The sequence below is a fragment of the Opisthorchis viverrini genome (assembly GCF_000715545.1).
Source record: "Opisthorchis viverrini unplaced genomic scaffold opera_v5_15, whole genome shotgun sequence".
Taxonomy (NCBI): Eukaryota; Metazoa; Platyhelminthes; class Trematoda; order Opisthorchiida; family Opisthorchiidae; genus Opisthorchis; species Opisthorchis viverrini.
Genome location: NW_008751671.1, coordinates 300,138 through 313,583, shown reverse-complemented (window position 1 = coordinate 313,583; position 13,446 = coordinate 300,138). Strand labels below are relative to the sequence as shown.

The 13,446-nt window shown below is 38.7% G+C and overlaps 1 protein-coding gene across 1 annotated transcript; it reads right to left on the bottom strand.

The window, feature by feature from the left end:
* Positions 1-11,149: 11,149 nt before the first annotated feature.
* On the bottom strand, positions 11,150-12,421 carry T265_01380 (hypothetical protein; the record flags this gene model as incomplete). Its single annotated transcript, XM_009165406.1, has 2 exons — positions 11,150-11,471; positions 11,652-12,421. The coding sequence occupies 2 exons, from the start codon at positions 12,419-12,421 to the stop codon at positions 11,150-11,152; spliced, it is 1,092 nt and encodes a 363-aa protein (XP_009163670.1).
* Between the last annotated feature and the right edge of the window lie 1,025 nt (positions 12,422-13,446).

Here is a 13,446-nt window from a genome sequence, read left to right as displayed (position 1 = left end):
CATATCAGTGTGGCATGTTGCTGCATGACTCATTCGAGGCCATAACATCATATTCGTGCACCTAACCAATCAGCAAACTTTATGTAACAGAGTCGAATTTTTGTTGTCGGGTTTCATCCGAGGCTCTGCGAACATAGTACCCATAGAAAAAAATGAACACTTCCTCAAACAAGACTTGGTATGCCACAAAACCACCCATACCGCAGGGTTATTTTACATTATAACTTCAGTTCATAATCAGGCAACTAAGGTCAGCAAACTTTTGTGCAACACATAAGGTGCCCTCAAAAAGTAGCTATTTAGCCATACTGTAAACAAAAGCCATTAAACTGGCATGAAGGAATGTTTTTGAATGTTTGATGTTGGGGGTAAAAGAACCAATGAAATATCGTTCACGTTCCCCTACTTTGGAACTAACGTTTACGTTGACCGCACTACCGTAGCACATACCGCCTCATCAAAACATCGGAGGAAGCTCTGCACCTGCGGAGTTAGCTGGGGACAAACATAAATTGCCAGTGTTCGGTAAAACAACTGACCTTGTGTGTTCATAAATTGCCAGATAATGCGTGTTCGGTAAAACAACTGACCTTGTGTGTGTTTCAGTTCATGGATCCTGGATATATTCCTGCTATTCCGTCTTAATTTAGAACGCACAAACTTCATCTCTCCAAAGCAAAAGGCTGACCGGTTAGCTTCAGTCACGCAAAAGAAGCTGGAAGTTGAAGATTTGTAGAATATTTAACCTGGAATGGGGTACATGCACAACAACCTGGTTTTATAACATACGCAAGTGTCCAAGAAAAGCGTTTTGCCGAGTGAAGCCTGTGTGGCAGTCATAACGGATTATCCATAAAGGTCAACACCTATTGCACATTTGGAGCATTCTTGCACGGATTGTACAAATAATTAAGGTGCAATGAAAACCGAAGCTAGATCGTTTGGCAACAAAAAAACTGATGCAAACTCAAAGCCTTCTCCCGCTTCTTTAGTTTGTAACTCAGATTTATTTATAATACAAAATAATTTCAAGTATTCCTGGAAACATTAATAAAATAGGATAGAGTAGAATAACAGAATTTTTACAACTGAAAAGCCGCACAAACATCAAATGAAAAATTTTCAAGCGCTTCTCTGCCGTTAGACACATCACTTAAGAAGATTTCGGACCAGCGATACAACTCATCACATAGTCATCAATTGCAGCGTACCAGTAACACATACTGGTGCTGAACTGTTATGCAGACTCCAGGAACGAGAATCCATTAAAGATGAGAAGGGAAAGTGGAAGGTCTCGGTAAGGAGAATTCCTATGCCATTCAGTGAAACAACTTAGAAGTTGCTCGCATCTATCTATAGCGCTAAAATAAATAAATTTCAGTCTTATTTCGGCATGAACGAGATTAATCCAACTAACCACACAACATTGCAGCTCATAGGTACGGGTGAACTTTAGCCAGGCAGTCTCGCTGGAAAATCACTGCATGTGCTCAACAGGAATTGTTTGCGCACTATATCCTGGAGGATTTTTAGTTACATGCAGCAGGATAATACAGACCTAGTAATGAGGATCTCACAGTACACAACTTAACTGTAACCGAATTTAATCCACGTCACTATTTCATGGATTTTCCCCCGCAAACGTCTCGCCAATATCACTTTGGGTGGGCAGTAGTTTAGCACGTATAACACCTCAACGACATTACCCTGTTCACTTTCCTGCTTTGGCTATCTGGATTAATTACCACGTACCGCTACGTACTACTTGGTGGCGTATACGCTGAAACCAATTAACTCATGCTATGTAACAGGGACAATATGAACGAACCAAACGTCCTTATGTGATTTCAGCTGAAATAACGGTGATGTAGGGTAATTTGAAAAAAAAAAACGCTTGGAACATACACTAGTGAATCTGTTGAATTTTCATGGCAATCGGGTCCCTTTTAAATGGCCACTTTACTCATCGGCTCAGTCTGAAATTTACAGACGGCTTTGTATAAGCCTAGTTTATTCATTCTGCGTTCAACCTCTATCTTCATTTTGCACACAATCGTCTTGCATGCGAAGAAATATTTCAGAGCGGAATATTTAGCATATAGCCTCTCTTTGTAGTTCTGGCAGCGTGTGCTCATGTGCAGAACGTTTGCCAGGAATTCAGGATACAAAGAACGTCTTAAAATGTACAGTTCCGCCGGAATTGTCAATGGGGGTTCTAAAGGAACACTTCGACTGAATCACGAGACATGAGCATATAGTTGGGCTTTCTGAAAATAATGCACCATTCACCTGTGATGAGCACCCATGTATGCTGTTTAATTCCATCAAATAACAAACAACTTTGACGATCGAATCACAATATGAACAAAGGACACAAACGGGCAAACGGTTAGAGTAATGCAATAAACATTTTCCTGAGACATTCGTTTAAAAATGGAGTGTCATTATCCGCTTACTTTGCCCAGTTCGGTAACACTATTTCTTCTAGGGCAGACGAACCAATTCCCGACTTGAACTGGCCCTTTAATACGGGAAATTTGTTTTTTTGATGGTTATCGTCTCATGTATTGGTATTGCAATGTTAACCGCCATCAGAATATGAACACTGGTCGCACGGCATATCAACACTAGTTATTCTATGAGTAGAGCCAATACAAGTTGGTCACAATAGTTATCTTCTCACAGTATTTTATGCTGCACCTTTTCAGAACAAAAATTGTGCACAAATAAACAAAACTTATTGCAAAATGTGACTCAGCTGTTAGCTGAATGACATCGTTTAGAGACGCTGATCACTGATTACAGGGAAGTTTGTTGTGATTATTCCCACAGGTCCTGAATTTTTGACCCAAACCTTTGGAAACCTGAATAAACACCTCCCCCATGGTATTGGTTCATTTTGTACACAGGAATGATTCTCGCCTGTAAACCACATGCATGCTGTTCCTAAAGTGCAGGAAATTTATCAGGAAACTTTGGTTTTACAGAAATACTGACACACTACAAATGAAACCTTGGCAACCTAACAAGAGAACATTATTTGGATTTGTAGTTGTGCAAGACGTTAACTATTCATCCCTAAACCAGTCGAAATGTTTATCCTAGTCTACGCTCTGAGTGAACTATCAAAAACCTGAGCATCTCACGGCATTTTTCATAAATTTATGACCTTTTGTCTAATACCACCTCGAGTTTACTTAAAGATGTCTCATTTGGCAGAAAGGTCACTAAAATAACAGTGATTTATTCGTAAATGACAACTATGGCTATGTGATTAGAGATATTGACGCCAATATGCAAACAAGTTATGTATTCCAATGTGACGATGTTCTTCTAGAGGTTATTGGTGAATATTTTATGTCAGTACTCTGCAACGTAGAGCAGTGTCAAATAAACCGCTCTATAGAGTGCAAATTCGTTAATTTAGGCATTCATGAAATGTTCATAGCAACAACGGGAATACTATATAACGCCCAAAATGTCCAAAATAACTTGAACTTGGTATCTCAAAGGTACTGTTCGTTTTCCTTTTAACAAGTGCTATTTTAGAATGCTTCATTATTTGTATCATATTTGTCAACATTACAGTGGTCTCTTTGGCAAATAGACGTGCTTCTACGCTGTTTTCTTCCTCTCTTCATCTGTTTATTATTCAGGTACAATAAAGGCAATAGCTGAAATTAAATACAAGTTTATTGGCTGTTGAGCAGCATTGCTCTAATTTACCCCGTTTGAATTCCTAAGGTATCGTTTAATTGGCTTGGGTGTCATTAATCAGAAGCCAGAAAAATACGTTCCTTTAAATCACATTTACTGTCCACTGCATTTCGTAATAAATCATGGTTAAGTATTACGTGTTTGGAATGACGGAAATGTTTCTTCTGGACGGATATCTGATGATTTCTTCCTGCGGTTCCAACGTACAAAAACGCGTTGTACATTTACTTGTCTACGTTTACGCCAGTTAGGTTTAAAGAAGAGTAAGAAATTATCCTATTCAGTGAGTCAATTTTTTGCAATCAAGCTCAATCGCACAGAAGTTACATAACCATAGAACATTTGTTTTCTCATTGGTGCTTCAACGCAGCTGGATACTGAAAACTACATGACATTCAAGCTGTCTATGTTGTGTTGGTGCTGTTCTCCCCTCGCGGATCATAGTTTAAAATAACCTTCGGACATTTAACATTTCAAAATGTTTTCAAACGGTCAGCTCATATTTACACTGTTGATCTCCTCATTTTAGTACTTCGAATGACGCGATAAAGGTAATTTGACCAGGTAATATCACCACAGCTAAGCAGTGGTGATATTCGCATCTTCGTGTATTTGCATCATCAACTCAAGTTGTCTAATCACAAACGAAGGCCACCAAAACAATCAACTGCATAAACTTTTGTCCCGTCCCGAAATGGTTATAACTTTTTAATAATGGTTCGTAGCACAAAATGAAGGCTTGGATAATGGGCAGAAAATAATAATAAGTCATCAAACGGTACAATGACCAAACCAAGGTGAGTGAATTTGAAATTGTTCTAAAAAATAAATCTTTGCAGCAAAAATAACGTAAAGTTCTAAGTCCAACGGGCTTAGTCGCGGGATGAATTTCTATAATCCCTAAGCAGCCTGTCTGGTAAAATTTCCAAGCAAGTGTCCCAATTCGAATATTTGTTAAATAATGGGAAAACTCGGTCGCAACCTGAAGACGCTACAAACTGGGCGTAGGGCGTGAATCTCATGATTGAGGCACTTCTGTTCGCAAACTGGGCGTAGGACGTGAATCTCATGATTGAGGCACTTCTGTTTCAATTCAAAGGCTTATATCACGCAGATGACACTGGTAAAACCTGCAGCAAATTTTTCTGAAATTTTTTATCAAGAACCTTTTACCTACATTCGTTTCTGGTTTCTAAATCTCGTTATATAGCGGTTCCTAGAATTTCTGAGCCAGGCTGAGGGTAGGTAGCTTTTGAGTGTACACACCTCCAAATGCGCATTCAGCGGACGAGCAGAGTACATGATCGCAGTCAAAGCAATTTTAGTTTTTTGGATATTAACTGTTTATTTAAATGAGCGTTTCTTTGGCTTGCTGACCAACCTGCACTTTTTTGTCCCAGTATCTAACAGAAATTCGTGGTCGTCCTCTATAGTACATCCTCTGTAACCTCTCTTCTCGTTAAAACTTGCTGGTAATCAGGATGCCTTCCACGTAGCGTTTAGTACAGTTCCAAGAAGCCACTCCTTCCAATAAACGAACAGGAGCCTCGGGTGACAATCCGAAAATAAGACTTACTTGTAGAGACTAACAATGAAAGTGCAGTTAGTTTAACAGCTTATCAATCCTCGCCCCAATGTCTCTTGCACTGTGCAACAATTCAGTCAAACTGATGTGCACTGTAACGCTAGTTTGGGCTTTGCAAATTCGATAAGTACGATAAAGGGATTAATGCCGCCAGGTTGAGCAATAAGGTAATTTACGCCACTGTTATGTCTAGTTACGTCTAGTTATCGAAATTCCGTTTTGTCACTTTATCAATCATGAAACTCACTTCATTTCGAATGACCTGAGCAGCAAAGTGACATTGGATATGATCTTGCTGGCTTTTAGATGCACGTAAACGTGCGATCATAATGAAGGTCCAAGGTGCAGAGAAAAATGAATTGTACTCTAAATATCAACATACAATAATCGGATACTATTTTTCCAATACTGATTACAGTGAAAGAGTTGATGCAAAGATGCTAACCGATAGTTTTGTTTATGATGGTTTACATAACTTCGTTTTCGTGGCTTCACGAACGTTCTCGTAATTTTTGCAACAGTTTTTCCCTCATTGTCTAACACAATTGCGTACTGGGTAATCACTGCAGATATGCGAAGTACGGCTAGTGTTTAATAATGCTGTTGGTAGTGGTAAGCATAAAAAATCTTGATAGTAAGTGCTAACTGATTGTCTACAAGCGTTTCGAATCTTATACTAATATTAAACGTTTTGAGATCTTCAACAAATTTCACGTAATACTAATGCTGGTTTCCTGAAAGAGTATTAGGATATTTTGAAAAGGTACCCTACAAGCGTTTCGAATCTTATATTAATATTAAACGTTTTGAGATCCTTAACAAATCTCACGTAATATTAATGCTGGTTTCCTAAAAGAGTATTAGGATATTTTGAAAAGGTACATCCTGAACAGCCGCATCATTCGTCTCGTACTAATTCTATATCGTCTTTGGGATGAACTAATATTTTCAACGTTGCCAGGATGTGTAACGGGGCATTCAAGAGAACTTACTGATTAAACAATATGTTTTGTATGTCCTGAAGTTTTGACACTACTTGTAGTTGCGTATATTCTAGCTACTGGAAAATCTGTTACTACGTTTGAACATTCCATATCATTAAATTATATTCCTTCCATACATAGGTTGAATCATAAAGCCAACGTGACTCGAATACAGTCAGCTTGCCTCGGTAAGTCCTCTCACACAAAAAGAAGTGGACTTTTTGAGTTTGTGAGATACATCTTGAGCTTACAAACAACGATTATACAGATAATCGTGAAAAATTCCATGTTTTGTTGGTTAGCTTGAGAGCAGTAGATATTCATACAAGAAAGGTGATACACTAAATAAGGATAATTTTATGACTGACAAAAAGCGACTAACTGTTAGTTGCACGAATGTTTGTTTATGAAGCAACCTTGCTATCTTTGAAAACCCCATTTGACATATGAAACACTGTCCACCCACAATCGTGCACATCATAATGATGCTTTGCTTCTGATTTGTCAATTTATTGCTTCACGAGTAAAATGCGTGTACAATGAAGAACGGTTCCGCCCAAAAGGAACAAAGGACCAGAATTAAAATGTATCACGTTATATTTTTAGTTGAAACCTTACCAGGTGGTTGGAGTATCTACCCGATTCTGTCACAAAGGGATTTTACTCTACTTGTGGGAGAGACATTTCACTCGGATTATGTTGCTTGCAGGATCCATAAAAAGCGATTTTTTGTGATATTACCAATTATTTGCAATTCATCCTAATTTTTTCAAAAAATTATTATGTGAGCACTGGGGCGTTTCTGTGCTCTCACGAAATTTGAAAACCCGTATTGGTTCAAGTCCGTCCAAAAGTTTACAGCAGAAGTTGAATGCTTTACAGCTTAGTTCTTGCTTGATAGCCTAAGGGAAGACGTGTGCAAAAACGCAGTATAGATTGCTCTTACCGATATGATAGGGAACGTGCCCCAAATACAGCTTGATGTTTTCAGGGCAATCCAAACGGAAATTTGGAGGTTTTCAGCGCACTAGGTCCAAATAAAGACTGAAGTCGAAGTATGTCTGAACGGTTTTGCCAAATCATTGCCAGCAAAGACATGTTTTACATATTTGCATAAAGGTACGCAATCAAATCTGCAGCTCTGAGAATGTTATTCTGACTTCTCTTTTAAAGAATACGATAAAATAATTATTTGTTTCCTATGTTGATTTTCGAAACTTTTTCAGATTGAAGATTCTACCAATAAAAACTATTTGAGTAACTACTTTCATATATTATATTATATATAGATATATATAGTACATTAAATTGTTCAAATTAAAATGCAACCGTAAGTGCGATATTACGCTAACACATAGGAAAAACGGTAAACGAACTCAGAACATCGTTCGTACACACATGTTCAGCACCAGTGGAACCAGCATCAGCAGGTGGTACAGTGACCCATCAGCTTCGTTCTTCGGTTTTAACTGAGTAGAGCCAAGTAGAGCTCTACTGGCTCAGCGAACCCATTTGCACATTTCAGCTGCGTACTGATTAAATAAATATTGTCGATTCAAGCCAAATGTAACGTACGTCTTTAGAGTTACCCAAAAAGAGACTCCATGAAGAAATTGAGTCGGGCGCATTGCTTTAAAATGATCGTATTACAAACCTACTGCTGTTCAGTGAAAAGAATTCTACTGATGATCCGTTACTGTCAACTAATTCCCAATACATTTGAGATTAAGTAACAAAAAGGCAAGTATCCAAAGGTAGATCTGGCCAGTTGAAGTACCTAGAAAATAAAATATTTTATCTTGAAAGACAATAAAGTGGCCGCAAGTCACTGGCGTGCAATCATTTTAGTGATCGGTATTCCAGAACATATGATCTAAATCGTAAATTCGACCAGTTGTAGTGTACTTTCCTATAGACAAAATCTTCTTGAATGTATTATTGATAGAGTCTGCTTGGGCCAGCTACCGTACACTGAGCATAAATAAATGGTAAATTTTCATGCAAAATTAAATGCAAAAATTGAATAACCAAAGTGCTTGCTGGACAACCGAGCGTTAGGCAGAAGTACCAAAAAGAAGCAAAATTAAGTCGAACATATAATAGATATCCTCATATTTACATGTTCACTCCATCTAGTCTCTCTAAGCCATTAGAATGCCATTTATTCTTCATCTTCTTTGACCTTGGTTAAAATTCTTTCACCTAATATCATACATGCAACCAAGTTCCATCCCAAAGTTGAGCAGACTTGTATCACGATAGCTGATGAAATTCCTCCATAAAACCTAGTGGAAACAACGACAGGTACGTGCACCTCAGAGATCACTTAGTTTATAAAGTACGTTGTGCGATGACGGTAATCCGAAATCGCAAGAACTTATTCCCCAATTTTTTAGATTTGTGTGTGTAATTAATATCCGGGATCGCTGGGTTGTGTGAAAATTGACATAAAATGATTCATAACTCTCCAACTGTCTGTTCTGGTCGAAAAGCACAAATTATATCTGATGTGCTTTTGGAGTAGGAACCAGTGTCCATATAGTTCTTATTTCCGCTCTTCTTTGGAAATAGCAATAAAATATCCACATTGCGTGACGCACGTTGATTCCCAAAGGCAAACAGTCATAACTTAGTTTTAACAATAGTTTTATTGAATTCGGCAACCAGCAGGACACTACCAAAGGGCAACGTTTAGACGGATAAACCAGTAGGTGTAACTATACGGTACCTTATTTCTAACTGGCTGCTAAACAATAATTCATAGGTGTATTTAGATAAATAACAAGATTATACATTTTGATGGAGCGCAGAATTCGCCAGATGTGGGTTTAATAAGACAAGGCAACCGAACAAAACACACCCTGGACATATTCAGGCTGTTACGCTTCAGTGATTTTCATTCTATTCATGCAACATAGGCAAAAGTATCAGCAAAGTATTTGACAAAAGTAACTTATGCTAAGCACATGGGGCTTCCCAGGGTTGCATTAGGTCATATGCTAACTCACAAGTACTACAAATAAATGAATGCAAAAATGTTAAGCAAACGCCTTCCACCGCTTTCTAACCGGGCAGTCTTGATACTTGATACGTGAGGACCAGCGGGAACAGACAAGAAACAGACAGAAAAACAAGAGATTTCTTTGTATTTTTGTGTTTAAATCAGACAAGAAAACACGGCAAAACCACCCAAAGAAGACGAAAGGCGATTCAAGGTTTTGTTTGAACGCCTTAGAATTGCGTGAGTTTTCAACGGAATGGTTCGAAAGTGTGATTTAACACTCTAGAGTTTAGTCATCGTGCAAGTGGATAGGAGTATGTGATAATTTATGATGTAGTGCTGAAAATGAAAAAATTCTAATGAACCCATTAAGACTAAAGCAAACGATTCAAGCAGCAGATCGTACCAGGCTTCTGTCTTTCCTTTCGTGATCCTAAACAGTTGGGCAATCATTATCTTGACAAACGTTAATGCGGTAGTGTAGGTTGTATGACCAGCAGGAGTGTACATTTGGTCTCTTATGATTAAGGTAATGGATTTGTTCTACTTTCACCCGGTATTCATTATTTAGCAACAAGAAATATTATTCATCAGTTTAGATTACTGTTGATGTAAGTGTATACATTTGAGCGTCTTCTGCCTCAGCTAAGTCTTAAGCCCATCAAGAATGCTGTGGGTTTGCGTAAGAAACCATTGGAAATGAAGTCATAACGATGCATAGGTGCAGTAGATAGATGAGGTCCACGGTTTACCCTTCTTCCAGTTAACGCTTACAACTCCGTACCCGGAAAGTCGTAACAAATTATATTATGTTTGTTAGTGACTTCAGTAATCACAATTATAATGCCTGAAAAATCACGAGAGGCAAGTTTTAGGACAATTCTTTCTACACTGGATCCGTATTGGGGATCACTCGACGGTCTTTTAAGTTTTTGATGCAAGGTATTCCCATGTGCAGACACTGATATAATTGCCCAGGAGACGATAAATGAATAAATCAAACACATCTAAAATGGCTCCACAACATATGCTTGTTTATGATGGTTAGTCATAGGAAGCAACATAATTTGTTTCTCAGAAATACACTAGAAACAACAAGCTGTGCATCTTGTAGCCACTCTTGAACATCCGTTTTTTACCAGTTTATTTGTTTTGCCAAGTTGATTTTTGTCCCAGTTACGGCCGAGAGCAACTTGATACGCGAAAAAGGAACATCACGATCAATCCATCGACATTGGACAGCATGCAGGTCTAATCCTCACAAGTAATCCTGATATATATTGTTGACGTTTCAACTATCATTCAATTTTTCGACTTGCAATTCATCCACGTTGTTAGCACCATATAAGTTACAATTCTGAAGCCATCTAATAGTCCAACTATTTAAGTAAGTTCAATCAAAGCTTACGAGTTAGAAGACAAGTTACTAAGGCGTAACGCTAGTTAGCAGCTATGTGCTAGTATCCGACAGAATATAGGCGATTGCTTTTCAACTTTCACTTATTTCATTATGCAACTGTACCTTTCCTAAAGGGTAAAATTACGGCATTTTTAGCCTCTTTGGTTACACCTTCAAGTACTTCTTACATATTAACAGTATTCCACAACTGAAAATGCTCCGAAAATGTTTTATTGAAATTTAAATCATGATATGGGGGTATATCACAGGGACATATACAGGAGGCGAGTCGATCGGTCATCGTTTTACGAAGATATCGGGTACACTCACGTCCTGGGTTCTCACTCGGTTGTTCTATCTTCCACCAACGATTGTTACACCAACGATGTTAATAGAATATGCACAAAATTCTCAACCCATTTTTCCTATATGAAGCACGATTCACGGCAGTTGGTGCACAGTCATCATCCATCTTCCACCGTTTGCATCAATCGTCGGATTCTTTCCCGACGTCCAGATCGGGAAAACATGGCATCATCCTGTGATTGAACTGAATTTATACAGGCGCTGCACAGGAGTACTTTTAGCCTTCGTCGGAACGCTTGGCTCATAAAGCAGTATATTAAAGGGTTGGACATATTGTTCAGGTAGTAACTATTATATCCAAAAAGAGTTCCTGGGATCAGGTGGTTAGCAGACAATAGAGATGGTGCAAAAACTATGATGTAGACGACAGCGACAACAAACAAAACAATCGCCGCTCGAATCTCTCGCCACAAAGCATTGCTACGAAGCCCACTAATCGTAAATCGATGGCGACTTGATGGGACTTTGCTTGGAAAATTTTCACCCTTATGCTCTAAGCCATTTTGGTGGGTTTCTTGTGTTTGTTGGTTGGTAGCATTGACCGACGCGTTTAGACTCACTGTTGTAGGATTCATCTTTGAGGAACTTGTCAGACTATACTTGCGTATCCTGCGTTGCGCCTTGAGTGCAGCCCGCAAGATTAATGAATACAGTATCAACACAACGAGTATTGATAATACAAAGCAAGAACTGTTCCCCTTCTGAATAATGTGGTAGAAATAAACCTTTGTCGATGTGATATTTGCGAGTTCGATTGCATCATGGCATCGGGGAACATTGTCGTTGCTGAGCTTTCCTACGTCTAGCGCCATCATATCCTGGGATAAAATACCGTACACACAGCAAAAGATGGCTAAAGCAGCCGTGAGAATTTTAGCTCGCCTCATTGTAAGCACATTTTTCAATGGGTGACATATGGCAAAGTAGCGGTCAAGTGCTATTGCGATTACCAGTAAAGAACTGAACATTGTATTGCACACAGAACCAAATGCGTGAAGTTTACACCACAGTTCACTGCTCGCTTTCAGCTCGACAAATTCCAAATAGAATGCTAATGGAACTACAAAACAGCAGACGATCAGATCGACTATAGCTAACACAAGAATGAAAAATGTAGGTGTCGTCATTTGTCGATCACAGAACTGGTCGGTCAGCGTTGCATCGTCATAGCTAGCCGTCAAGGTTGCACACTGTTTTTCACTGTAGTTGATCTGATAGCCTTTCTGAAAATGACGCTGTAGATGAGGCCACAATAAGTGCTGTAGATAGACGCCAACAACGAGTAGATTACCAATTGTCCCGAGAACGGATACAATTCCAAGCATGGTAAGTGTAGCAACATAATCCGCCAGTGTGAAATCATCACCCATTATAGTTAGCGCACATGATCTGCAGTCGTTTGTTGTGACGTGTATTAGTTACACAAATCTGCTTGTTTCGAATACTTACTTAAACTGTGTTGGCAGAGGAGCAGTACTGAGCCAATGAGAAGCAGTCAACATCAACATCCAATCAAACCAAAACAAAGTAGGTATTACTCCTATTGGTCGAAAATGATCGTGTGAAATTGTTGTGGGTTGGGTTCAACCAGCTAAAGCTACCAAACGTAGTACCGAAAATGAGCACGCATTAGCCTTGTTTTGCAGTAGTTTCCAAAAAAAGAACAAGTTTTCAAACTGACGGATATTATTATCACAATTCATTTTTCCAGAGATGCACTTACAAACGTACGTACTGATGGTCACAACTGTAGACCCATAAATGCCATTTCAATTATTTAGATTTGCCCGTTGAAATACTTGCTAAACATTGTTTTTAACAAAGGTTCGAAGTACATAGAATGCTAGTTGATGAGCAAATTTCAATTTATCCCGTATGATTACACAAAAGAGAATCACTGATGGACGAAATAACTATCAATTTAAGTCAAATTACTTGGAATATTGTTTGGATTCATTGTAACATAAATGATTTCATAACAACCAAGGTGGATGCATCTAATTTCGGCACAGCAGTTCGGAATGGTGCAATAATTTCTTGGTGGCCCAACAAGTGACGATTACGTCACACACTCTTTTAGACCTGGAGTGACCACGCATCGGGGCGAACCGGACGTTTTCATTACTGGAGATAAATTAAAAACGAATATGGTTTTTTACCAAAGACAACCGAGTTGTTAACCCGCGTGCAATAAGACATACATGGTAACCCAGATGAAATATATTCCATACAGAAAATATGCTTTATTGACCACAAGGCAGGTGGGAAAGGGAACGGAAGTAGTGGTTCCCAAAACCTACTATTGAACTTAAAGAGACTTCTAGTGTAGCGGAACGTTTGCTGTAGTTTCAATAAACTTTACACCGCCGCAAAATAACTTCCATATGAGGCATTT